Here is a 27,981-nt window from a genome sequence, read left to right as displayed (position 1 = left end):
TTTCATGCAAATGCATGAGGTCTATATAGCATATGGGGAGCCCTTTAGATTGGGTTAATTAGTCTATGTTTTTTTTATTTAATCTTAAATGCTGAATAGACTAAACATTTTAGGCCAAAAGACACATGACCATTTCGAAAAACTTCCTTAAATCTGTATAACACAAGTAATATTTCTAATAAAGCTTTACAATAACTAGCCAACACGTAGAATCTCCTGTTCTGAAGGCTCATGTATAGACACGATCTACAGTATAGTACAAACTCCCTTTTTGACATATGTTCCAGTTTATCTCTCACTGAGTGTGACATTAAGAGAGATGGGGACTTGCTCTTGCACACATACATTATGTATACACAGACTGCAAACAGTTGCAACACCCTGTATGCAAACAAAAATGGTAAACTATACAAAACTAAATTAAAACAAGATTGTTAATCAGAACACAAAACTTTATGATTGAGACTTGTGAAGCTCTCTTAGGAGGCTAAGAATCTTGACTAGATCTTGAATAGAGGAGTCTGTGTTATTGTCTAATTTAGGAATTGTTTAGTTGCTAAGGATATTAGGAGATAAGAATGCAAACAAGCTAGGTTTGCACAAGAACACTTTGCTTTTATCAAGAAAAGCCTGACTAGCAGTTCCAGATGATCATAATTCCAGAATCACATTTTATTAATGTGCTCATACAAAGGTCAGAAAAGACAATAGATGCTAATGGCATCAACAGCTATAGCCCTAATAAGCCTCATTTAGAGCAATCTCTCAGCAAAAAAGTTGTACTTCACCATTCAGGAGCTATATCCTGACTCTCAATACTCAGCAATAGCCAAAAATTACAGATTGAATCAAATACTGCATACATACTAGCACCATGCATAGTAACTTGCCACCCTTTTATCATGGAATCTCACAACAATACAATGGTAATCGGGTTGCCATGACTACAAACATACAATTCAAGAATATACTGAAAAAAATCACAGCCAGGTGATATATTTATTTTGCAATAACCACTGCCATACATCTCTTTAATGCCTCACAGTGGGCCTGAGTTTTTGTGGAGCTTTGGAAGGCATTTGGTAAAGCCAAAGAGTGTGCTAATTTCCCTCAGAGATATTAAAGCTGTGCCAGTGATATGCTCTCTGATACCATCCCTATAAATTTACAACCAGTAAGGACAAACATAAACATTAAAAGCAAGGCAGTGGGACAATAAATGGATTTAGCATCAAACCAGTTATATAATTCCATATGTCCTGGATGATTGCTGCAGGTTTCTTAGTTTTTAAACAAACAGGGCTAAGGCCTCATAGTTAATTCGTTACAATAAATTGGCATATGATCAGACAAATCAGTCTCTCCCATGTCCTCAGAACCTTGTCCAAACATGTCTAAAGATGGTTTTACTATGTCACACATTCGAAAATATTTTAGCAATAATTGTACCTTTATAATGGATGTAGATGCTCCAGATGCTCCATTAGCATTGAAATTGAAAATAGATGTCTCACACCTTGCCATGACAACCTCTAGGCTTAGATCACAGATTGGCACAGTTGTTACCTTCTCTATCTTATAACCAGCCAACACAAGTAACTCCATGTCCTAATTAAATAATTACTGTCATTCAGCTTCCAACTGTCAAATTGTAAGTGGTAATGTAGTAATGTTATTCGGTCCAGGTGCTGAATAGCTTTTGTCAGCTTTTCCTGTTATAAAATTACTTAATAATATACAAATATCAGTGTGCATTCTTTACAGAGTCATGCATTGTGAATAGTATTGATTGAAATTCAGAGGTTAAGATTTTAAGTATTTTTCTCTCTTCTGTTTAGTCTGTTCAAAGGTAGTCAATAGGTTTTCCATTTATTATCAGCCATTTAAACCACAGACCACTGTCCTAAATTCACTTAGATTCATACAATTAGTACATAAATCAGTATAGGCATGGACCAGCTTGCATTATTGTTTGACCATCAGATCAAGAACATAAAGACACATTATTAACATTATTTTATTATCAAAATAGACATATTCATTTTAACAACATTGTTCTGTGGTATTTACCAATTCAGAAGAACCGCTTGCAGCTCTTCACTGGTGCCATAACATTGTTTTCATCATAGTATACAACACTATAGCATGATATTATGGAGAAAACATTTGATTATCTTGATTAATCTTAACTATCAAAAAGGTGTATGAAGATCAGGTTGTTTCTGATCTATTTGTTGAATGTATGAACACTGGCTTTTTTGTAGTAACTTTGTTCAGTGGTATCCTTCAATTAATTGAGGAATGATTTGTCCATATTAGGGTCAATCAGAATTTCTTTAATCTCTTAGGAACTGGGATGTTGAAATCTATATCCTATGGACTTACCTTGAAGCCTATATCGTTTTTACATATTCCAGTCTTACACATACTTAGACTAATTGTACATAATCGCATTTTTTATTTTAACCCTGGAAAATATATATTTATCTATTAATATGATATTTAGAAAATAACAGTGTAATTAAATCTTTCAACAACCTAAAAGGTAAAGTTTGAAGTAGTTTTGTTACCATAATTCGTGCTAAAACAAAAATAGGAAGTAACCTGGAAAAAATATACAGTAATCCCCCACTTTACCGCGGTTTGAATCTCGGGCCCCCAGTTTATCCCGGAATTGCATTTGCCACATAACTAATTTGTTTAGCTGATTTTTCCGATCTCTCGCAGATAGCACGATAGACCAAAAATGTTTGAATTTGAAATATTTTATGTTGAAATAATAAAATTTATTAATAAAAATATCATAATTAATTATAAAATGAAGTAAAATGTTAATACAGTACAGTACAGTATACATAAAATTGCATTTTTGGGGTGGCATCCAGAGGTGGTTTTGGACCATAATCACCGCAGTAAACGGGAGATTACTGTATATCAAATGTTTAAATTTGCAGTTTCAAGATCCATCTGGATTAATTTAGCCAGATTGGGATTAATGGACATAAAATTTATTTACTTAAGTCATTTTCATGAGCGTACCAGCCGCTCTACGTTTTGAAGACTCCATCGTTCACTGCCCAGTTTTGCCGCTATTTTATAACCTTCTAAAGCAGTTCTGTCCATCACACATGCAGAATTTCAGTATGGCAAAGGTGCTAGCTGTTATTTTCTGCAGTCATGTATTTAAGTGCAGCGAATCCATAGCGGCGGGACATGTTTTGCTGAAACTCCTCTTTAAGGGTCTTGAGGCAAACGCGGTACTGCTCATTTGAGCGAAACTTGGTGATGTCAAAGCTAGGTGCATGAGGCATGTGGATCATATAGGCATTGGGTAGAACCACAAACTCGTACTCCTGGAAACATAAACACAACAAACATATTTAACAATAAAATATGTTTAAAGACACTATGCTGTCACACAACATTAATATATTCTGTATATGTTATGTAAAAAGAATATTTTTTATTGTAGACAACCAGTTTTCTTAGTTCATGAGAGTGAATTTAAGGACGTACTTTGGATTTGAAATATAAGAAAAAACTGATGTGAAATGATGGATGATTGATTCATATGTTATCTTAATTTCTTTATTTTTATTTAAACACAGGCAGTTAAAGTTAGAAATTAGAAATCAAATCAACTGAAATTAAACTTTTTTTAAGTTAAATTAAAACTATTAAGTTAAAAGTTAAAGAAATTTGAAATTAAATCAAGTGGTATTGTAGTTATTGATCCGTAACTGATGATAATAATAATAATAATAATAATAATAATAATAATAATAATAATAATAATGCCTATTCATTGGAAAAGCATTAAAACACTTTTTTTTCTTAATCTATATCACTTAATTAACCCACATGCGTTCTTAATAATGTAATTCTTTTAGTGGAGAAGCCTATTTTTTGGTCATTCATTTTATGTGGGCTTTATATACAGGTAAATTAAATAATGGGTTTATTAATATTTAATATCTTTCAAGTACAATATTAAATGTGGTTGAAAAAAGTATAAGATCTTTTAAATCATTAAATGCAGCTCATTAATCTGCTTACCTGTGCATCGAGCTCCATTATGTGAGCTACTTTGTTCCAACCGAATCCCACAAATCTGCGGTCATATTCTGGACTTTCCCTCCTAACCATCACATACGGCTCGAAGTCGGCTTCCCACTGCACTCTGTATGGCGTCGTGGCTGTCCGCCATTTAGCAAAGTTGGTTGGAGCGTGTCCTTTTGTCCATACATGATATCTAAAGTGTTGAAAGACATTACAACAGACTTGATAAAAAACTGACTTCAGACAGAATTGACCTTTTAAGAAGAGATTAAAAATCACACTTCTGTGCACATAAGAGATGATATTCTGAGCCTTCAAGGACTTGCCCTAGATATAAAACTATAGATGGCTACAAAATACATTATGCATCCATGTTATTCTTAGTTCAGAAAACAGGGCACATACAGTACAGACTATTTGCACAGTCTTGGGATAAGCATGGAGAGTAATTAAAAGTAATAAATGTATAGTTCATTAGTGACTTATTGACTCAACTAATATTTTAACATTGTGACATACAAGTGTCATATTTTATGTTTTTAATACATTCTGCCAGACCTGCTGCTGAGACAATATTTATCAAGCGACTTATTCATAGTTAGTTAATATAGAAACTGCAGAGCTCATCTATGTGGATATTTGTCTGGGAGTTATATATGCAGAACAGTGTTTAAAGAAAAAAGTAGCACTATGTGTCATGTACATCACACATCGCATATATGTACTTTACTCAAGTATTTCCGTTTGGGGAGATTTTACTTTACCTTCATTACATTTCAAAGTCAAATAATCACACTTTTTCTCTCAACTACATTTTGTGAAATCAGTTGTTCCTTTTTATTTATAAGTGGCTAAAAAATTAACTGGTCAAGCACGCAGCAAGCCACTAATCAGGATGGAACGTGCGCTCTGTTTTAAACTTGTTTTGATTGCTGCTCGGCAGTGGCTGATTGGGGGGCTGAATGGGGGGGTCCACTCAAAAAAAAAACCCCACAGATTTTAACTTTCTGTCATGGCAGCCTTGAGTTAACCATGGACAATCAACTGATCTTTTATATAACACTGTTAAACATGCCTCTGTTGATTTTAGATATCGGAATATTATATCCATAACTATTAACAAAGGAATAGGTGTTTCGTCAGTACATTGTAATTAGCAACCCTAGTGGAACTGCAATCATGGCAGGTCTCCCTGTAAGCTCCATTAAACCTCTACAATAGATAAAAAATTATCTTTTTTGCAAAAAACTTGTTTGCAACCTTCACATGTTCTCCAAAGCCACCGCAATGCTTTCCCCACTGGATCCCTTTAGCTGCTTTCATTAAATTTAGAACGTTGATGCTTGCCTGGTAAGTGAAAAGTAGGCCAACACCTATCTACCTCTGAGTGCTTATCACACCCTGCACAGGATCTCACTCCTTCTGACCCTCTAGCACTGCTTCTGTAGACTCACCATTACTCAGCATACATGACAGGCATGCATCTTTGTTATTCTCTGTTCTGGCACCTAGGTGGTAAAATTAAATTCCCCTACTCGTCAAAACAGCTGAGTCACTGGCTGTCTTCAAATGACAACTAAAGACCTACCTCTTTTTGAAGCATTTTAAATATACTATACTAACCTCTCTAACATGAATTTTGGACCTAGTGAAAAAAAAGAACATATTTATAGACCCCAGAGTACTTCTGTAGGTCACTTTAGATAAGGGTATCTGCCAAATGCCATAAATGTGAATGTTATTTAAGGTGCACTGGCACCACAGCAGATGAATGCTTGGTCAGTTTATCTTTTAAATTGTGGAACATTTTTTAAAATAGAAAAGCACTTTAAAAATTAAACATTAACTAAAATAAATAAAACATGTACAGATGGGTTTTGCCCATATTTTTCTGTTGCTTTTTCCTTCTTTGTCAAAGAAGTAATGCAATATTTGGCAGAGAGAATTATAAAAAAATTTTATGAGATCCATGAAGAAATGCAGCGAAACCCAATTAGAGTCTCATTTTTAATTCTGCTCGCATGCACTTGGCATGCATCCATAATCTGACACTACACTAGCTCACGGTCACATCTTACATGGTCTAATTCACAGCCGAGTAAAACAAAGGATTTATTTTTAATGCCAGCATAATACTGTGTACCTGATTATAGAAATTAATTAATTTAGTTTAAAATATTTTCAGATGGCCAAAGTAATACACTTGTCTGCCTTCTTTCTTTGTCATTTCACTGCTTTTTTCCCCTTTAGTAGGCTAGTCTATGCAACCCCTAGCATATTCTGATTTTATGGCCAGTCCTGTTTCTACTTGCAACAGCAAACAATGAATACAGAATTCTTCACACCTTCTTAAGCTTTACAATTTTTGCTGCTGTGTGGCTATTGCAAAAAATGCATGCGCTGGATCAAGTGCTATTTTATAAAACTACCAAATCTAACAATGGAAGCCTTAGAAAATTCCTTAGCTATTAAAGTAATAATTATGTGTGTTTATTACTAGGATTGTTTAGACAGCACTTTATTAGCAATATACTATTATACTATTAGTTGTTTATATGAGTTTTATCTATTTTCCCAGTTATACACTATAAGGGTTGTGGACACCTGACCATCACACCCATATGTGGTTCTTCCCCAAACCAGCAAACAATTGTATAGAATGTTATTGTATACAATAACAATGAGATTTTCTTTCACACCCTGAATCTGTTCCAGCATGGAAATTCTTCTGTAAAAAAAAGTGAGGACCATGAAGACATACTGTAATTTACCAAGGCTTGTGTGGAAGAACTAACTGAAGTGCAAACTGGGTCAGAGTCCTTAATGCCTAAAATAAGCAAATTTACACAGCCATTTTACAAAATCTATTGAAAAACATTCTTAGAAAAGTGGAGGTTATTATATCAGCAAAGGGGGGTTACATTTGGTATCGGATGTTCAAAAAACAGTACGGGAGTGATGATGCTCAAAAATTGTTTTCCATAGTGTGTATATTGTAATAATTTCTCTCTTTTTATTGCTTTTTGGTAAATGTACTGTTGCTTCAATACCTTATTAGCATCATCAATATAAATATCATAAAAGCTGCCAACTAAGAATGCATTTTCTCTCATTTGATTAAACGCAGGTGCTTGAAGACTGTAAGGGCAGATGTCTTTAACAACATTAAAAAACCTCATCTCAGCCAACATATGCAATAAAACCAGGCAATTTTGTAGATATAACCAGCCATTTTTTGTTATCTGTATAGACTATACCAAAACTCTTATAAGGCAGCTGCATAAGATGAATCTGTAAAACCTTATTTGAACTTAATTTAGGCTGTCAATTTTGAATATCACGCAAACAGACAAACATTTTCTTTCATTTTCTTTCTTGAACAAGCACTACATCTTTTTTACCTAAAAGTGAAGAGCGTGCCCATGTCCAACTGGGACAGAAGCTCAGCCTTGGATTTGGGGAAGGACAGCCGGTAGCGCAGCGTTTCAAATGCAGGCACCACCAGAGCCTTTTTAGTGTGTGCCATGTCCAACTGTACAACAGATTTCCTGCAAGACAAACATGTTACCTGGCTTAGACGCCATAAAGCTCACAAATGAGTCCAATTCATATCATCTGTATGTCTATATTATTACATTTATGCAATGTATTTATTAATGTATACACTCCTAAGCCTGCTATCCACATCATGTTTTTATTTGGTAGGTTCTAAGTCCAGTGATCCAAAGAACTTTAGGTTTGGTCTAGCTCATATCACACATATACTTTAATAAGGTGAGTGTAAATCTGGATCGTATTGAACATGAATATGAATATAGTTTTAAGGATAGTACGTTAAAGATTTGGGGCGTATCTTACCTGAGGTATTCGTAAAGTCCATACATTGGCAGGAAGTCAATGTCAGACAGGAACATGTAGGGTGTGTTGACTTGTTTCATGGCAACGTTGCGCAGCAGGTTGACTGGGTAGAACTGGCCCTCTTTGTAGACGATATGGTATCCCACGTTGCTCCTGCTCATGAGCACCTCAGAACCCTGAGCATAGCGCAGAAACTGCTGTGCCTCAGCATCAGACAGGTAGAGAGCCAGACTGATGGGTCCTTCCCAGTGTTTACAGATGGCCTCCAGCATCTGCAGCCTGAGGCATGCAAACAGCAAAAGAAAACACTTGTGTTAATGATCTACTCTGCCAAAGGGAGTTTCTTTTAAGATACAGATAAGTTACTCTGCAGACTTTTAGTTGGTTTCTGCTTTCCTAAAATAAAACAACTGTTTTAACATTAAACTCTTTAAAAAGTATTAAGACAGTATATATGAACAATAAGGGTCTATTTTATTGAATGGCATTAGGTTTGGAGGACTAAAAAGTCAATTAAGTATTAAAGCCGCATATTTTCTAATGGCATATTTAAAAAAATAAAAAAAACATTACTATGACCTACTATGAATGTAGGAAGGACATTACTCATCACACATTCCAGTGTCCATGAAATTAGCTATCACTCTCCAGTGTTCTGTATTGTTTAAAGATTTATAATCACACTCTTGATGTCACCCAAATGAGGATGGGTTCCCCATTTGAGTCTGGTTTCTCTCAAAGTTTCTTTCTCATAACATCTAAGGGAGTTTTTCCTTGCCACATTTGCCATGGCTGCCCATCAGGGATAAATACACATCGTTCACCTTAATTGGTAAATTATGTAAAGCTGCTTTGAGACTGTTGCTATAGAAATAAACTTGGCTTGACTTGACCTACAAACCATTGACATATTCCTTTAGCTACAACAAGCTTTTCAACTGGGCTCACATGAGGTCCAATAATTCAGTATATTTCTATGACAGGGAAAAAAGACACTCTCAGAGCACCAAATCCACTCTATACTCTCTAGAGAGTGAGCGCAAAAGCAAAGGGCCCCACACACCCGTGTTTTCAAGATGTATGCAGGTTGCCCGGTCTTGCCTCTTGTCCAGGAATGTGAGGACACTTCCATATTTGGTAATTGACTTCTATGCACCCAAAGTGCACATAATTTATGACATGTCATCCTTTCTGGCCAATATTACTGTTCTCTGTGCTACAGTAAACTCTAAAAGCAGCTTGATTCATTGAGAATGAGACCAACTCTCACCCCAACATGCAGTGGACATTATTTCAGTCACCAGCTGTATACAACCAAGCCAGCATGTGTGATATCATCTTAGACTGCAGATTCTAGAGCTGTTTATAGCACCCACAGTGGTAATTCCCTTGGGTTTGCTAAAACTAAAAGACTAAGTCAGAAGTGTGTTTGCAGCCTGCAGTTGGACTTTAAATAAGGTACCAGAGACCAATCCTAGTCTTTTGGAGAAGAGCACAGGCTGACTAAATTGCTGCTAGTGCAAGACCTCCCTTACAATTGTTCCGAGATGGCCCTCAAGGCTTTGTTCCCACTGCTACTTTCACAAGTGGGTGGTACACCCTGCTGTTTCTTTCCTTAATAGAATTTGCTATCTCAGAAAGATGTTCCATGAATACATCAGAAAGAAAAAGTGGAAGAACTGCATGTTTTAAGGCATCCTGCACCTTTCAGGTGAGTCATAAGGTGGTTCACTTATTCATTCCACTGTTATCTATCCAGCTATATTATAAGAGTATCCAGATTGAAAGATGTAATTGCTGTATTTGGCATAGGTAATTAATAATAATAAATGACTACCAAACATGTTTACAAAGTAAAAACATTTACGATGTTTGAAATATAAATATCTTGCTCATGCCTGTCCATGGAGAGCTGGGCCACAAGTGTAACATCAGTCTGGTCTGTACTGGGCTCATACTCATAGTGTAGAAAGTAGAGGTGTGTGCGATGCACAGTAAAACGCTCCCTCCGGAACTCGTAACATGGGTCATCCTCATCAAGCTCCAGTAGAGTCTTCTGGAGCTAAAACACCGCATACATGTCAGCAAGACAGCACCTGTAGTATATACTAAATACTATAAAATACACTTTATTATTCCCAATGCTTATAGTATTCCAAATCCTGTTCATACAAGCAATGTGTATCTCTTACTCTTGTGCTTAATTATATATCTACCTACGTTCTCACTATTGTGGTCAGTTTCACTTGGACACCCAAAGAGCTCCCTCCTCAGCAGGTTGCCATCATACTCCAGGAAGGTCAGATAAAGGTTCCTGAAAAACTCCACATGTTTGTTCTTTACACGGAGCTTCTTAGGAGAGTTCCAATGGATCACCTGGACATTTTTAAGCAGCAACAAATATATTAGCTAGCAGGCAACATGTTTAGGCTTAGACGTTACACATTTTCTTGCGGGCTAAAATTACACCAGTGCCTGATCCTGATACATTTCTATTTCTGTATATCCTCTCACCCTCAAGGCCTGCCTGATTCATCCTAACACTACTACTTCTTGGATCTTCTGCACATGTGACTCATAATCTGCTATTGTGAATCATACCACATACAATAAATACCCAAAAGATTTGCACTTTTCTAAAACAGTTTTCCAAGTCTCACCCTTGCTTCAGTGGATATTTTCACATGGATCCTTACAGATTTATATCTTTTAGGGACTGCTGCTGTAATTAAAAAGCTCACCCAAGAATTCTAATTACAACAATATAGATTATCCTTTCAGCAAACTTCGTATTGTATGCCTTTACTCATTTCCAACCAAATACTGTAATGATACATAATCTCATTATTACTTTCACCCAGAATTGAAATTATAAAATTTTTTTTGAGTAAATGACATGTTTTTGCAAAGGATTTTAATTACATGACCAGCTTGTAAAAAGTTTCTTTTTGAAATCGATACACAATTAACCATGGAATTATCTGTAAACAGTTAACAGTGTAAACTGTTGGAAATGGTAGTTGTTGCATTTATGCATTTCCTGCACATGCTTTCATTGTTGGTCCCACTTGCCCCTCACCTTGAGGTCAGACACATCTCTGTAGCACTTCTCGGATCGTGTGTGATCAGACAGCTGAACGTTCCAGAAACAGGGAAGCTGGTGCACCAGGAAAGGGTTTTGTTTGATCACAGCATTGAAGATATCCTGCAAAAACACAAAACACACTTAACATTCCATCAGCTACAAACAGCCCCAGACATCTGTGGACACTACCGAAGGACTCGTCTCTTTCAGTATGAAAAGCCGTTGCACAAAAAGCCTCCCAGACACCATATCACTTTGACTCACACATTCAATTGGCTACATTAAGGATTATAATCCAGATAATGCAGCAAATGATAAGAGTGATGAATGGAAACAGTGAATGGCAATCCAATGAGACTTTGAACGAACATAGCAGAAGACTGAAAGAACAGAATATAGGCTTTTAGCATTTTTCTAGTATTAAATTGTAGAATATTGTTTCTTTTTATCTCATGAAAAGAATTTGAAAGCTTTATTAGCAAAAACTTAATTGATGTGTCTTGGCATCATGAACATCCAAACAAGGGACAGCAGGAAACTGGCTCAATAAATACCAGCTCATGATGAAAAAAAGCAGCTCTAAGTGTGTGTGTGTGTGTGTGTGTGTGTGTGTGTGTGTGTGTGTGTGTGTGTGTGTGTGTGTGTGTGTGTGTGCATACCTGATCTGCTAGTGATGTAGATAGCATGCTCATCAGCTCTCTCTCTGCTGTCAGTCTCCACATCTGCTCCCATCTGAGCTTCCTCAAACGATCTAACAGCAGGAGAATCACACCTGTAGCACACACACACAAAACACACACACACACACACACACACACACACACACACACACACACACACACACACACACGAATTCTAAATGTGAATAAAATGTCTCTATGTTGAAAACAAATGTTTAGTGATTAAAAATAATTTTTTAGTGCAGTTAATTTTTTTAGTATCTGAGTAAAGAAAGGACGTCATGAATAAATGTGTGTTGCATTGAAGGTGTAAATTTCATCTCTTTTATATGTTTATTTATACTTTTAATAAAAATGGTCACAGAATTGACCACTGCATTAACAGTGTATGTACATATACATTATACATTAAAATTCATAGTGACCCAAGCTGTTATATCTCAATAAAAAAAAAACTCATAGCAAACTTAAATTGCTCCAGGACCTGCTGAGATACAGAGTGGTATTTTGTTATTGAATGCTGGTAGATTCTAAAATAAACAGACTGAATTGTGATAATACAGCCATTTTTCATTGAGGGATCAAATCTTTGTAGTAAGAATACATTTGAATGACAGACCATTGTTAATTGAAGGGGAATGAATTTGACTGACTAAATGTTGCAAGCCAAACCTCTGAGATTGTAGAATCTGTGAATTATTTTTTAAGATTAATTATCTAATTGTCACTGCATTTAAAGGTTTATATTCTTTTTGGAATCCATCCATGCAAAAAAGTATTTACCAGTGTTGAAGCCTCTGCCCAGAGCTGGCCATGGTCGATGGTTCTTCCATAGGTTTCCTAAATACCAATCACTCTGGTTCTCTACCAGTCCAAGCACCTGTTGACCTGAGAAATATACACACAAAAAGAGGGAAACTTGAATCATTATAGCTCTTGTGGCATTCTATAAAACCCAATAAGAATCGGATTTTTTAAATCATTGTCTTGCCTAAATGAAATTCTCTTCCATTGATATATATGTATATATTAGGGCTTTAAAATGAATGCTTTGATAATGTGTTAAAACAAATAAATTTTATGACACATATTTTGAATTCCTGTTTGACAATTTTTATTAAAAATATAAATAAATATAAAAGAGGCAAAATGAAAACCTGCAGGACAACACACATTTATTCATGACGTACTTTCTTTACTCAGATATAAAAAAAAAACTTAATAAAAAACTCCGTTGCTGTGCCAAGTCTCAGATCAAGCACCAAAATCTGCCATGATGCACACATGCCGCAATTAAAACCGTCCATGTAGAAACATAGCAAAAGTTCTGTGAGGTTTTCTGATGATTTATGTAATTTAAAACAACATAACTACTTTAAAACATTTACAAGAATATTTTTTTTTCATGCTCTATGTTGAGTTTGGTTTCACTAATAATAAACATTCATTTGCATAAACCATCCATATTTGTCCATGTTGATTAGAGTTTAAACAACTTGACAAATATTCATTAAAGGTACATTAAGAACATTGCTGTGATGTGTTATTACATTGCAAATAATCACATGTTAACTGACAATCGTGATAAAATATTTTAATCATTAACACTTGACATTAGGGTTTCTATCTACCAGGAAATATATACAGTGCAAATATAGGCGCAATCACAGCTTGCACTGACAATATTATTGTATTTTAGCTATGGTCCTTTAGGAGAGCTAAAACTGTTTTTAAGCACATTGCATTTTTAGACCTATTTGTGAAAAAAAAAATGTCTAAAAAATGCAATGCAATATCTTACTTCGATATATTTTGATACATTTTATCATTTTACATTCTTCATTTACCCTGACAGAGAACTTGGGTGCCACATCAGCCCATCATTCAAGCAGGAAAATCGAGAGGAGAGGGACAGTTCAAAACTCCTACTGAACTGTCAATCATTCCAGATTTACATCTAGATTGACTTATTTGGCTTTTTTATGAAGGGGTGGAGGAAGATGTCTCTTTCTTCTTTTTGAGTGATAATTTATAGCAGCATACTCTGATATTAAAATAGAGAGCTCCTACACAGAATTTTATAAATGTCCACTTCTTCTGATTTTGCTTCTTGAGTTTTGCTATGAACTAAAATACATCTACTTTGAAGGCTTCATTTAACTGGTAATGTTTTTCAACTCTACTGTGTTTGGCAAGAGTTTGAAAAAAACTTGCTCAAAGGCATTTCCTCAGACTGACAGACAAACACATTTTGAAAGGGGATTAAAGAATTTGCTCACAAAATTCAACATGAATTATTAACTAGTTTATTTTATTATAACACATTATTATAACACATTATTATAATGCTTTTCTTTACTATGTAGATTTGTTGATTTTTTATTGGTTTTCAATTTCTGTTGTAAGTTGGTACATTACTGTAATTGTGTATTTTATTCACATGCACTGAAATTGCAGAAAATTTGCCGATGTTAAATGTCCATAGCTGTTAGACGAAAATCTATAGAAGTTTTCAGATTTGCAATACAGACTGCATACCTGAAGGATGGCAAGGAAACATACACTTGTTTTTCAGGGCTTTTTCTATATTGTTTATCTCCTTTTTTTTCTGCATGTCTGCATGTGGAAGATTGTTATTCAATAACCATCCTAACACAATTTGGCAAATATATTAATGACACATCTATGGTATGTGTACAGGCTGTATTAAATAGAACATTTTTGAATTGACTAGATAAGACTAGACTTATTTATTAGATTTTCAAGGACAGGACAATAAATGGTTTCAAGGACATAAGGCAGGATTTTCAACCTCATAAAACTCATCATCATTAGTTTCTGTCTGCTTCATTTTTAAACAGCAAAGACAAAATGTGGTATGTTCAAAGGCAGAATTTTATATCCCTTTATTTTTTCGAGGCATGGCAAGAATATATCCTTACAAGATAAGGCAAATCTGCTGACTGTATAAATCTTAAACGGAAATCTTCAGTGACAGTTAGATGTAAGTGTTTGACTTTCTATAATGACCTTGTTATTGATCATTAATGTATGTCAGTGGCAGATATTCTGTATTACAGTGGCAGATTGATAGATCTCTCCTCGGGCTCAGGCCCTGATAATTATATTCATAGAATACAGTATAGTCCATCTCTACATACAGATATAAATAGCTGTTCCTAACAGGCAGTTGACTTTGCTAAAAACCTAAATTTGGGTACAGTTTTTATGTGCCTGTAAGGCAGTGTCAATGGTGCGTGGAATATTTTACTGTTTTGTAACTGTTATAAATCTCCAAATTGCCTGTATTGGCTTTTGTCTGAGAGGCCAGACCTCTAGTGAATACAACGTTGATTTGAGGATCAATAAAAAAGAAAAGCTAACAGAGAAAGTTAATTAGCCATTTCAAGGTCAGGGAGGTTACTGTTTGAGGCAGAATAGAGGACTCAGGGTTTGGGTTGAATAGGCACAATGCATTTCAAATAAAGGTACTGTGGCTTTTCAACAAATTATGACATCTGAAATACATTACACAGAGCATTCACCACACAGTGCATAACTATACTGTTATGATCAAATATACATATTTATATACATATGCATAACTCTTTTTCCTCAATGAGTCTTACCAAATACATATTTGTCTATGTGCGGTGATAGAATATCACCTTTTTTTAGTACCCTGTTAATAGTTATAGTTAATAGGGCTGGGCGATATGGCCTAAAAAAAAATCCCTGATTTTTTCACAAAAAAATCTGATTTGCGATTTAAATCGATTTTTTCCCCTGCTTAAAATCAATCTGCATATGACAATTTTTTTTTTTTTAAGTTTATTAAATAAAGTTTATTTACCCTTCTGGGATTATAACCCACTTTGGGTTAAAGTGCAATCAGAAACAACAAGCCAAAAATACAAGATGGCAGCCCTGCCTTTGTAAATTGTAAAAATAGAACGTAACATAACATAAAATGAGCAAACCTACAAAGAAAAATGTTTTATGAGTGTTTAAATGTGGAACATGATTGAAAATGCACCTGAGGTTTTGAGTGATTTTGCCTTTACTTTTCTCCAAAACTCCACAGTAAAATAAGATAAAATTTAAGAGAGTAATAGACAGGGACACTGTAAATAAAAATAATTTGAACGATTAAGCAAACCTATAAAGAAAAATGTTTTATGAGTGTTTGAGTGTGGAACATGCTTAAAAATGCAGTGATGCTTGGAGTGATTTTGCCTTTACCTTTCTTCAAAACTACACAGTAAAATGACTGTTTATGAGTGTTTGAAACGCCGTTCTGAAGCGTCTTTACATGTATTTTGGTCGCTTCCACCACCCGTACCGTAAGTGTACGATTGGACGCGCGACACTAAACAAAGTGCGGCTGCTTAACCGTGTATTTTCAACATGCGGCTGTCTTAACTTTTCTTGGGAACGAGTTCTTCTCTGCTCGCTGCCATGTTGTTTGTGTATCTCTATGACAAACGCGAGGGGGGTGGTGGGTGAGTTCGTTCGAAACTATGGGAGCCCAGAGGTGAGCGTCGGCGGACATTGAAGAGAAAACTTCAATGATTTTTATAACTACACATTCGAGTTATTCGATAAAATCGATTTATCGCCAGCCCTAATAGTTAATAGTTAATAGTTCCTCTGGAAAAATACTTATACACACTCATGAGCTGGTTACTCTACCAACAGCTAAAATAAAAAGGAGTGGATCTTGTGCTTAGCACCTAACTCCTAGGTTTCTTAGTAGAAACAATAATCTACACTCTCATGTACATTACTGAACTGTCCCTTTTTTAAGCATTAGGAATGGCATCTTTTGTACCTTTAATATGTGTATTTCACCTGCAAAGGTTGATGCAGTGAACCTTTTAAAAAGATGAGAATTTACATTGTTGGGTCAAAGTTTGAAGTAAAGTTTTTTATTTAGTGTATATTATTTTTACTGTCAATACTAAACACGTCGCAATAGTTACTGATAAAACACGTAAATGTGAATTATTAAATAATAAAATAAGAGTTTAACAGTATAATAAAGGCTGATTTAGATTCCATAAAACAATATTGCTCTTAAACAATGATCTCATGCATTCCCTTTCTTTAATTTCCATCATTATCATCATCATCATTATTATCTTTTTTTTAAATACACTGACCTGTTAAACCTTTCTTAATAGTAAAGGAAAAGATTTTGCAGAATAAAGTGCTGTAAGTTTCCTCCATGCTGTATGGGGATGTAAATGCAAATAGCCAAGGGTGTAATAGCATTAAAGAAATGTTTGAAGAACTGCCAGGCTGATCCCAGTTTCTCTCCATGATTTCCCTCCATAATCCTGCCAGTCTCTACATGGTTTCCTGAATGCTAGCTTAACCCTCAAAGCTGCTTGGCATGGAGTGTACTACCACTTTCCCTTAAAATCTTAAGGGGACAAAAAAGAAATGTTCATTTATGTTTTAAATGTACCACATAGAGAAAATGGATTTTAAAATAAATAAGAAAAATAAATGTTTTTACCCTAATCTAGAGGATCACAGAACACATATAATGATGACACTAATGAGTGCAGAACATGTAAAACATCTTGAAGATTAGATAAAAGTGAAAGAAAAATAATATATACCTTTGAATTTGTGAAAGACAGCCCACAGCTCAGCAATGTCTGTGGCAAAGGTGATGTCAGTATCGAGAACGATGACTTTCTGCAGGTTTGATGGCAGCGTCTTCGTGAGAACCAGCTTCATTAAGCCATAAATACCAGAGTAATGTTTGTTGGGGATCCATGACACCTCAGACTAACAAAGATCCAGAGAGACAATATTTATCATTTACACACATTTAACAATAATAAGAGATTTTAAATAGGCTGGAATAATTAGGGTTTTTTTTGGTTTGTTTTTAGAATAAGTAAGTCAATATAAAGCATCTTACACATAGTGTACACCGACCAGGCATAACATTATGACATTATAACATTATGACAGGTGAAGTGAATAACACTGATTATCTCTTCATAATGGCACCTGTTAATGGGTGGGATATCCTAGGCAGCAAGTGAACATTTTGTCCTCAATGTTGATGTGTTAGAAGTAAGAAAATTGGGCAAGCGTAAGGAATTGAGTGAGTTTAACAAGAGCCAAATTGTGATGGCTAGACGACTGGGTCAGAGCATCTCCAAAACTGCAGCTCTCGTGAGGTGTTCCCAGTCTGCAGTGGGCAGCATCTATCAAAAGTGGTCCAAGGAAGGAACATTGGTAAATCAGTGACAGGGTCATGGGTGGCCGAGGCTCATAGAAGTTAATGCTGTTAATGCTTAATGGGTCAGGACTGTTTTAGCAGCAAAAGGGGGACTAACACAATATTAGGCAGGTGGTCATAATGTTACGCCTAATTTGTGACTATAAAGTTATGGATGGTTGGTGTATATCCCTGGAAGTAATTTAAGAATGCTTTGTTGGTCAGTAGAAACTGGAGCACCCAGAGAATACATACAGATACAGTATAACAAGAAAATGCAAAACTACACACAGAAGACACAGTTTCTGAAGGATTGAAGCTTGCATCTGTAAAGCAGCAAAACCACTACCTGCCACACCAACATGTTATCAATCACTGATAAAGTGTATTCTTTTAAGAACAAAAAAAGTCTCAGTGGTCAGACTCACCTTTAATTCATCAGCATCATAAAAGTCTACTTGGACAGCAGGCACCATCCAGGTGTGGAAGAGGGAGGCCAGGATTTGCTGGGCAATGGCATCTGTAATAAAGTGGAAGTGGAGCGGGTTCCGTCTGTCATGCACACAAACAAACGTTAATCACACTGTAAGAAAGGATTCCTATTCAGTTGTATTTCCATGCTTTACCACTAGAGGCAGACATACAGTTTACCAAGCAATGACAAGCTACCTATGACATCACAGTGCACCGTCCTCCATCAAGAGTATAAAAGGCCAGAACACCAAGCAGCAGTCATCATTGACCAGTGGCCAGCCGACATCGTGCAACCTTTCACTCAGCACTGACCATTCAGCAGTGGCCTTTTAGCATGCATTCTGCATCACACAAACTTACGGAACAGCAGCTAACAGAAGACAGCAAGAATCACCTCATATACGATCTATTCTATACCCACTAAAGTTGAGTGTTCTGAATCCTGTACGTGTTTTTACTAAATGCTGGGGCGAGTACAATCCCCTGATCAGTGCACACCAGATAGTGAAAATCCTTATATGGTCCTTCGAGCTAGAGAGGAAAACTTCCTAACATTTGGTCCTTCGAGCCGGATAGGAAAAACTTCCTAACATTTGGTCCTTCGAGCCAGATAGGAAAAACTTCCTAACATTTGGTCCTTCGAGCCGGATAAGTGTGTTTACCACAGAAGTAGGATGTCAGAGCAACCTTCCAGCGAGTATCTGCGCCCACGACTCAGAACTCAGCCCCCATCCCACCTTAAAGACTATGAGGTGCAATACCCTACACAGCGTTCACGAGAACAAGCAGAGGAGACACAGCAAAACACAATGAGAGATGAATCTAGTATGTTAACCCTCGAATACAGTATTTCTCTTCCTTTAAGTTCACATGCTGAAGACATTGACGCAATTACGGGAGCTACTAACGCTCCGCATTCGGATGTTAACATACAACCAGATAGACCGTGGCTCACCAAACAGCTTTTCGAGAGTGATGAAGAGGAGGAGCCTTCTTTACAAGAGGACGAGGCTGCCCTCACACCCATTAGGCATAAGTCAAAGATTCATGACATGGAGAAGGAGATTAGGCAACTCCGTGAAGATAAGGCGGCCATTCTGGAGGAACTCCGACAATTTAAGGTCCTTAACGAGGATATGCAGAATTTAACAGTAAATCTGCAGGCAGCTCTGCTAGCTCCCCGACCACAGCAGGTCATAGAGACTCCAGTCCCATTGCCCAGAACTATCTATAAACCACCTGAGGCAGTGGTGCCAGAGCCAGTGCCCTATATTCGGTGGTCTACACCCTGCAGACCCCAAGTGCCACCTAGTAAGAGTCCCTTAAAGTCAGAAGTAGATACATATGCCTACCTACCTAATCTACAATATCCTTCCCTGATGGGGCAGCTTCCAAGTGCTGTATCTCCGGACACGTCCTATAAGGGCCCGCACCCAACAATTCCAAATTTCACCAGTCCAGACCCTAGAGAGTTCACTCATCTAAAGTTAGCCCTCAATAACATCCTCCCTCCAGATGCAACTGAACTCTTTAAGTATCAGATTCTCCTAGGACACCTCAAGTTTACAGAGGCTTGCCTAATAGCAGACTCATCCCTGAATTCCTCTCGGCCATACACAGACACCATGACTATGCTTAATGAGAGATATGGACTACCTTTTCAGTTAGCCCTAACTAAGATAACAGAAGTCATGGATGCCCCTAATGTAGAGCCTGGAGATATAGCCAGTTTCGATCTGTTCGCCCTCCAAATTCAAGCTCTCGTGGGTCTCCTAAACTCATTAGGTTCAGAGGGAGATAGCGAACTACAGTGCACCTCACATGCAGCACGCTTACTCACTAAGTTACCCCCTGATTTGCGTGCTTCATTCAAACGACACCTTCCTCATCAGAATTCCTACACTCTACCGGATCTGGCAGAGTGGCTCAAGCTTGAATCCCGGTGTCAAGACTCTGTGAACTTGAATCAGAGAAAGGATCAGATAAGTAGGACGGTGCGGCCCAAACCAGGCCCAGTGGTGAAACATAAACTCGCTTCTGTCCTGCATGGAGCTGACTGCCCCCCAGAAACAGTTACTAGAGTGCTGACGCCCTCGCATCAGTCCGAGCCAGGACGGGGACCTGAACAGAGCAGACCTCTGTGCCCATACTGCCATAGTACCGAACATTATTTAAGCCAGTGTACCACTTTCCAGGCATTCAGTACAAATCAGATGATCAAGTGGATCAAAGACAACAAGCGTTGTTGGAAATGTGGTAGATCACACTTGGCTAAAGATTGTACCCTAAAGAAGCCCTGTCATCTGTGCAGTGGGAAACATCTTCAAATCCTTCATGAGGTTAATAGCCAACCTCAAAGGGAGAGTACCTGTCTAGGGAGTTCCACGAACAAAACCCTGTATCTAGACAGGCCAGAAGGTTCCAAGCATGTTCTGATGAAAGTGATTTCCGTTGTATTACAACACAACAATCGAGCCATGAACACTTATGCAGTACTCGATGACGGATCCGAAAGGACTATGTTACTCCCAGCTGCAGCTAAGAAACTAGGGCTACAAGGACAGAAGGAAGATTTAACATTAAGAACTATTCAACAAGATATCAAGAAACTCAGTGGGGCAGCAGTTTCCTTTAGAGTACGCTCTATATCGCAGCCCCAACAGAGTTATTGGATCCAGAATGCCTTTACCTCTGAGCACCTAGGTTTGGCTGAACACTCTTATCCCATTGCAACACTCCAGCAGAGATACCAACACCTAAAGGACATTCCTTTACAGCCCATTGATAAAGTAAAACCCCTCCTTTTGATAGGAGCAGACCATCCTCACCTTATAACACCCGTTGAGCCTGTACGCCTAGGGCCCCCTGGAGGTCCAGCAGCTATCAGAACTAGACTAGGCTGGACATTACAAGGCCCAACACGCTTTCTGCAGCAACAGCTACAGCCTCAACAATGTTTACATATCTCTATCACTTCTTAAATAGAAGCATGCAGAGAGACTCTGGCAAGGTGATACTATTCCACACAGAAATGAGAAATTAGTCACGCGATCAAAGCAGGATCAAGTGGCAATGGATTTACTACAAACCAGAACCAGGGAGATGGTAGATGGAGTGAATTGCTCCGCAACTCCCCCTTTGGGGAAAGCTAATATGCCACAACTCTGTGCATCTAAGAACTCTGTTATGCCCAACTTAAGAAGCATAGAGCGGCGGTTGGGGAAGGATTTCGTGAAGGCAGCTGCATATAATGAAGAGATTAAGAGACTAGAGCTTGTTACACCTAACAGGTGGAGTCAAGGCCCACCCTTTTTACTTCAAGATGAATCAGATTGGCCAACCCTGCCATCCCTTAAAAACCCTGAAGATAAAGTGGAAAGGAGAGCCAGTATATTCTGTGTCACACAAACATCAAAGCCCTTAGATCCCAGTGAGTACAATTCTTGGAAAGACCTTGTTGAAGCCACAGTTCAACACCGTCAAAGTGATTTAGATAAACCTAGTTGATATACAGACATACAGTTTACCAAGCAATGACAAGCTACCTATAACATCACAGTGCATGTCCTCCATCAAGAGTATAAAAGGCCAGAACACCGAGCAGCAGTCGTCATTGACCAGTGGCCATTCGACATCGTGCAACCTGTCACTCAGCACTGACCATTCAGCAGTGGCCTTTCAGCATGCATTTTGCATCACGCAACCTACCGAACAGCAGCTAACAGAAGACAGCGAGAATCACCTCATATACAATCTATTCTGTACCCAGTAAAGTTGAGTGTTCTGAATCCTGTACCGTGTTTTTACTGACGCGCTGGGGCGAGTACAATCCCCTGATCAGTGCACACCAGATAGTGAAAATCCTTATATGGTCCTTCGAGCTAGAGAGGAAAAATTCCTAACATTTGGTCCTTCGAGCCGGATAGGAAAAACTTCCTAACACACACAATGAAATAGGGCGAGAGTGTGTACTACTGTCTTCTTTTCCAAACATTATTCACTCAAAAAATGACCCAAAAATTTTTAAGAAATAAGTTTTTTTTTACATCTCTATGTATGTATGTGATTCTTGCCATTATAATAAGTTGATAATTTCTGTTAAACCCGAAAAATGGTTAACTGCTTATCCAATTTGCATCCAATGAAGTGTCTTTATTTATACAGTGACTATGACGGTTTATGCAGTGTGACGAACAGCTACTGTAGTATACTAGTATTCAAAGCTATGTGTATGACATGACATGGTAAGCGTTTAAAGATATTTAGATTTGTGTGTGTGTGTGTGTGTGTGTGTGTGTGTGTGTGTGTGTGTGTGTGTGTGTGTGTGTGTGTGTGTGTGTGTTTTTATTTTATTTTTAATTTTACTGCAATAGAAAGCTTTTAAAGGAAGCACCCATGTTAGGCACCTAAAGACTGTTCTGTCAGTAATGAACATGATAAATATATACCTTGCTAAATACTAATAAAGAATTAGCTAGCTAGTTAGCAAAAAAGGGGTATTTGGTAGTATATTTGATACCTTGTAAATTAAACGCAGATATTGGGACCAATTTCTGTTTTGTCTTTTTTAAAGCAAAAGTTTTGGCCATAATTTAAAAGTATTAATAATAGGGGTGTAACAGTACATTTATTCATACTGAAATTTTTCAATACAGAGCTTTCGCAATCCTTTATACGTGCGAAACATAGTTACAATCTGAACTTTTGTGCGCATTTAAAAAATTCTATATTTTTCAACTTAAAAACATACACAACATGAGAAACACTAATGAATCAATAGCGCAATTGTTAGCCGCCAACTAGAAAATGGCTAGCGGCTAACGCTATTGTTAGAGATTCAAGAGTCAAAATTTTTTTTTTTTTCAACTTTTCATTTTACTGCAAGATTTATCCTCCATATAACTATGTTTGTGACAAATAAAAAATCTTAAATCTTAAATCCATAGCACTAGCGTTAGCCACTAGCCACTTCCTGGTTCTTTAGTGTTTTATGTCCAGCTTCAAGAATTGATTTTAAAAGGATATCTGCATATATCGAGGGAGTGAATGAATGAAGGATGGATGGAAGAAATGAAGACATTTGTTAAAGTATGCTGAAATAAGTAGATCATATCTTTAGAAAATTAAATATTAAATGTAAATCACACACACTTACACATCTGTATTACCCAAAGTAGGTCTGACAAATATAAACTATTTAATATTTAAAAAATTGTATTGCATTTATTTGATTTATTCTATTTTTTTTATATATATTATTAAACCATTCAAAAAAATTTAAACTGTTTAAATGTTGATGATCACAAATGTTAATAATAATAAACTGCATTAATAAAAATGACAAGTAATTTTATGTTTTGCATTTCTTCCCTCTAACCGTACCGAAATTGTACCGAACCATGACTTAAAAACTGAGGTACGTACCGAACCCGTGAATTATTTTGTACCATTACACCCCAATTATTAATGCTTATGTTGAAACAGCATAATGATGTGTTAAGATCTGAAAGAAGTGAAAATCTTGTCCTTCAAAATCAATTACTTTGTTCCTAATTTATGTGGTAATCAATAAGAGCATAAATGAAAGAAAAAATACATTACATACATACATAGATTACATACATTCCTTAAAAAAAACACACATACTGTAGATTTTACTCTTTGTGGTATAATGTTATGAGAAAAAAACTGGTATAGGCTACAGTATTTATTTGATGCAAAACTGACCAGGATAAAGTGGTTAATAAATTTTACTAATTTTAAAACACTGCAAAAGTATTAATTATGTCATTAACACCCTTAATTGGTAATCTACTAAATTAGTGATGCTGGTTGAAGGTTTTCTATTAGCATTAACTCTCTTTCCTTCTGTAGACGGTCTAAACATGACAATTATGTTTGATCATCTGTAAATGGAAGAGTGACAGACTGGGAAGAAACAACAAGCTGCACGGAAGACTATAAATTGGGACTGCATGAAAGAGAGACAGCATAGAGAGGGACAGCCTGTAATTTAAGCAAGCTTAAATTCAGAAAGCACGAATAACAGAGTGAAGTAAGCATTTCATAACCTTCAACTAAAAAATACATACAAATTTAAATTTAAAGCCCCTCAAGAGTGCAGATGGCAACAGAAAAAAGAAGCTGCTCAACTGTACCTGATTTCTGTTTTAAACTTTGCTTTAAAAGTGGTTTATGTGTAGTCGTAATCTCCTCTTGTAAGCTTGGCATCTGCTATGGCACATTAAACAACCTTAGCACATAATCACAACGTTGTTTGAAATGATAATGACCAGCATCCTGCAAATTCCAGAGAAAGAGCTTCTTTTTTCAAACCCTACAGAGTTTAATTACACACCAGTCTATAGTTGCCTGTTTTGTCCTTACAGTATGTGCCATCTTTGTCTCTCTTTATATTTTTTTTTCTTTCTCATTGTTTCTCTTTCTTTACACTGTAGGACTTTGTTTGGGAGAAGAGGAGGAGAAATTGGATGTGAGCTGAAGTTCATAGAGGTTATGTTGCCTGGCAACAGTCTGCCGTCGTGAGAGAAGCATATTCAGATTTGTGAGCAAAGGACAACAACAAGGCCAGCCCAGAGAGAGACAAAGAATAAGAGAAAGCGCAGGAAATATAGATACTGTGTGTGTGTGTGTGTGTGTGTGTGTGTGTGTGTGTGTGTGTGAGAACTTGCTGATTTGACAGAAAAAGCAGAGACAATAAAGTGGTCCACAGCTTATGGGATGACACCACATTTGGTTTTGGCTACAGGAGTTAAAAATAAGCCAAAGGATCCTCCTATATAAGTTTCAGAAGGTGCAGTGTGTACTAATGCATGATGAAATCCTTACCTGTGGAAAAGGACAGACTTCACCAGTGTCACCACGTCTCTACTGGCATTATATCCGGCACACACTATAGCCATATGAATTGTCTGGAGGTACAAGAGTGTTTACAAAAAGAGATAAAGATGGTTTAATGGTTGCATAAGTAAACGTAGGCAAAATGGTTTCTCTAAAGCAGTATTGCATTACAGGAGATCTCGAAACACTAAGCACCAATTTGTTTCTGTGAAGCTCCACTAAGGGAACACTTTATTACTGACTCTTTATCTAAACCTCACTGAGATTTTTTTGTATTAAATCCCTTCGAACTTTTTAATTCTCAGTGCATACATTCTCATTACACACTCACACTCCCATTGCTTGTATTAGTCAATACTTAATACTCGTCATGGAATTTTATTACTTTGCTGACAAATAATTACAGCAATGATGAAATGTGTTGTACCCAATCCTACTTTACATACAGTACTGCACATGGCGGTCAATTAACACACAAATAATTTCAAACACTACCAATAAATTGTGTTACAGCGTACATATAGAATATGCTACATATAAATAAAATGTGAACTTTTACTATGAGATGGAGATTAATAAAGAAATTCACCATGGCACCAAAAGGGCCATAAACATTTACAATATGTTAGACCCATAAAAAATAATAGGTTTTAGGGACGCACAATGTACTAAAACAGATTCACATAATATGCCTCGTCTTTGGGATTGTACCATAAGCGTGAATAACACATTTCATGACTATGATCTCTTAGGGGAAGGTGTTAGCTCAGTGGTTAAGGCACTGGGTTACTGAGAGGAAGTTTGGGGGTTCAAGCCCCAGTATCACTAAGCTGACCTTAAACCTCCATGCTCCAGTACCTTGTCTGACCCAAGCTTCCTAACATTGCTGTTATATGTGGAGAAAGCATTTCACTGCACTGTAAGGTACATATGACAAATATAAAGTCCCTTTAGTAGTGTATGTTTACATTTCTGTGAGACACTGTTAAATAGTCAGCCAACTTAGTCATGTGAAACAAACATTCACTTGTACCTGATCAGTTATTATTATTTACTTGGACATAACAATTCATTAAAATGAATACAAATTATACAGTGAAGAAAATAATAAATATTTTCACCCAGCCACATTTTCTTCATCTTTTTCATACATTGTGAATAGAACTTAATAAAGCGCTTAACTATGCTTTACCTCACACTTATCCACTTCAGGCTGAGACACACAGTCAGAGCTGTTTCCCAGTGTGATGCCTCTCTGAGCTTCTGCATGCCTTAAACCCTCTCTGCCAACATGGGACTGGTTGCCATGGCGTCCACTGCCATTCTGGTTGCCATGTGTGGGACTTCTGGGTGGCTGACTCAGCTCTTTCCTGAGCGCACGGTTTTCCTCTTCCACCTCCCGTACCCTTAGTTCCAGGGCCAACGTAGAGGACTGAGGCTCCAATGGGGACAGAGGCAGTGGCTTCACTGAGGGTAAGAATAAAAGCTAAGAAACAGTTTTTTTTTTTTTTTTTTAGCAAACTGTTGTAAGTGTAAAATATCGAAGATGCTTTAGAAAAATATTAACAGTTTTTTCTCTGTACTTTCAGGTTTTTATTTTTTAGAATTAGAAATCAGCTCCACACCCAGGCAAAAAAGAATTGCTTGACTCTCTCCTCTATTTCTTTGAAATTCAGAAGGTATGTGTAGTTACAACTGAATTAGTAGGTACAGTTGGTTATTAGAAGGGAAAGCTTTGTTGATGTTCCCCAAGAGACACAAAGTAAAGAATCATTTAAAGGAACAGTCTGTACATTGTAAATGACAACAACGTGTTCAACCATCAAAGGGGAGCCTATTTGAAAATCTACTTCAATGTTAAATAAAGGCAAAAGGACCCATGTTCTTGTCTTTCACTTTTACACCAAAACACACCCACACACACACAATTGCATTCGTACAGCAGCAAAGTAAATGGGGGTGTAAGCTGTTATTGCTCTTATTGATCATAGTCAGAAGACAGATAGCTTTACTGTATGGCATCATCACTCATCTCAGCACTAAATCCTATGTGTAGTCTTCCTTAGGGATTAAACCAAGAGAACAGAAAATAGAAAAAAAAAATATGGATACCGAGGCTAACCCCATTTATTACTCTAAGAACATTTTCAATAACCTCCTAATCTACCATTCTTTAACCTGAGAAATGCCTAAAGAAAACTCTCTGGTGGAAAGTCTTTATAGATACTATAGGTAAGCAGTTAAAAAGGATATCAAAGGGCTGATTTGGCTGTAATGTAAAGTCTAAATTAGATTCATTTATAATTTTGACATCAATGATCATCTGGGCAGGATAAAGCCATTAAAAAAAGATACATACATAAGAGACAATGCATAGCAGTTAATATGAATTAGGTGTCTTCTTACTGGTGAATGTGTGCTGATAAGTGACGTCATTCATTTTTGTCTCTCTTTCTTATCTGATTGAGCTTGAACTCAAGGCAGTAAAGGGTTTTAGAGTGGCTCTAATAATACTTATAGTCCCTTTAGTCAACAAAGTGGACGATTCATTTTGAACAGCTCTTACCCACTTGACCTCGGACACCCACTTTCAATTAAAAATAGATTACTGTTGGTTTGTTTTTTGATGTGCACAATTAATTTCAGATCACAATGAGAGAGGAAGAATTCCAACTGTGGCCATGTTGTGAGAGGTGAAATGGATGCAGCAGTAAATTCCTTTA

At 36.8% G+C, this 27,981-nt stretch overlaps 1 protein-coding gene across 1 annotated transcript in view; it reads right to left on the bottom strand.

The window, feature by feature from the left end:
- Window positions 1-765: 765 nt before the first annotated feature.
- Window positions 766-27,981, bottom strand: part of LOC124401575 (LARGE xylosyl- and glucuronyltransferase 1-like) — a 45,343-nt gene continuing 18,127 nt past the window's right edge. Inside the window, exons 3-15 of the mRNA XM_046873967.1 lie at window positions 26,451-26,725; window positions 25,247-25,329; window positions 18,352-18,475; window positions 17,310-17,481; window positions 12,466-12,570; window positions 11,662-11,774; window positions 10,997-11,122; window positions 10,138-10,293; window positions 9,816-9,979; window positions 7,918-8,196; window positions 7,461-7,607; window positions 4,057-4,252; window positions 766-3,353 (exon numbers count right to left, since the gene is read on the bottom strand). Of these exons, the coding sequence (XP_046729923.1) occupies window positions 3,156-3,353; window positions 4,057-4,252; window positions 7,461-7,607; window positions 7,918-8,196; window positions 9,816-9,979; window positions 10,138-10,293; window positions 10,997-11,122; window positions 11,662-11,774; window positions 12,466-12,570; window positions 17,310-17,481; window positions 18,352-18,475; window positions 25,247-25,329; window positions 26,451-26,725 (2,138 nt within the window). The 3' untranslated portion in view covers window positions 766-3,155. The remainder of the gene's footprint in view (window positions 3,354-4,056; window positions 4,253-7,460; window positions 7,608-7,917; window positions 8,197-9,815; window positions 9,980-10,137; window positions 10,294-10,996; window positions 11,123-11,661; window positions 11,775-12,465; window positions 12,571-17,309; window positions 17,482-18,351; window positions 18,476-25,246; window positions 25,330-26,450; window positions 26,726-27,981) is intronic.

The sequence above is a fragment of the Silurus meridionalis genome, chromosome 18 (genome assembly GCF_014805685.1).
Source record: "Silurus meridionalis isolate SWU-2019-XX chromosome 18, ASM1480568v1, whole genome shotgun sequence".
NCBI lineage: Eukaryota > Metazoa > Chordata > Actinopteri > Siluriformes > Siluridae > Silurus > Silurus meridionalis.
Note: the sequence above shows the minus strand (reverse complement) of the source record. Positions and strands in the feature narration are given on the sequence as shown.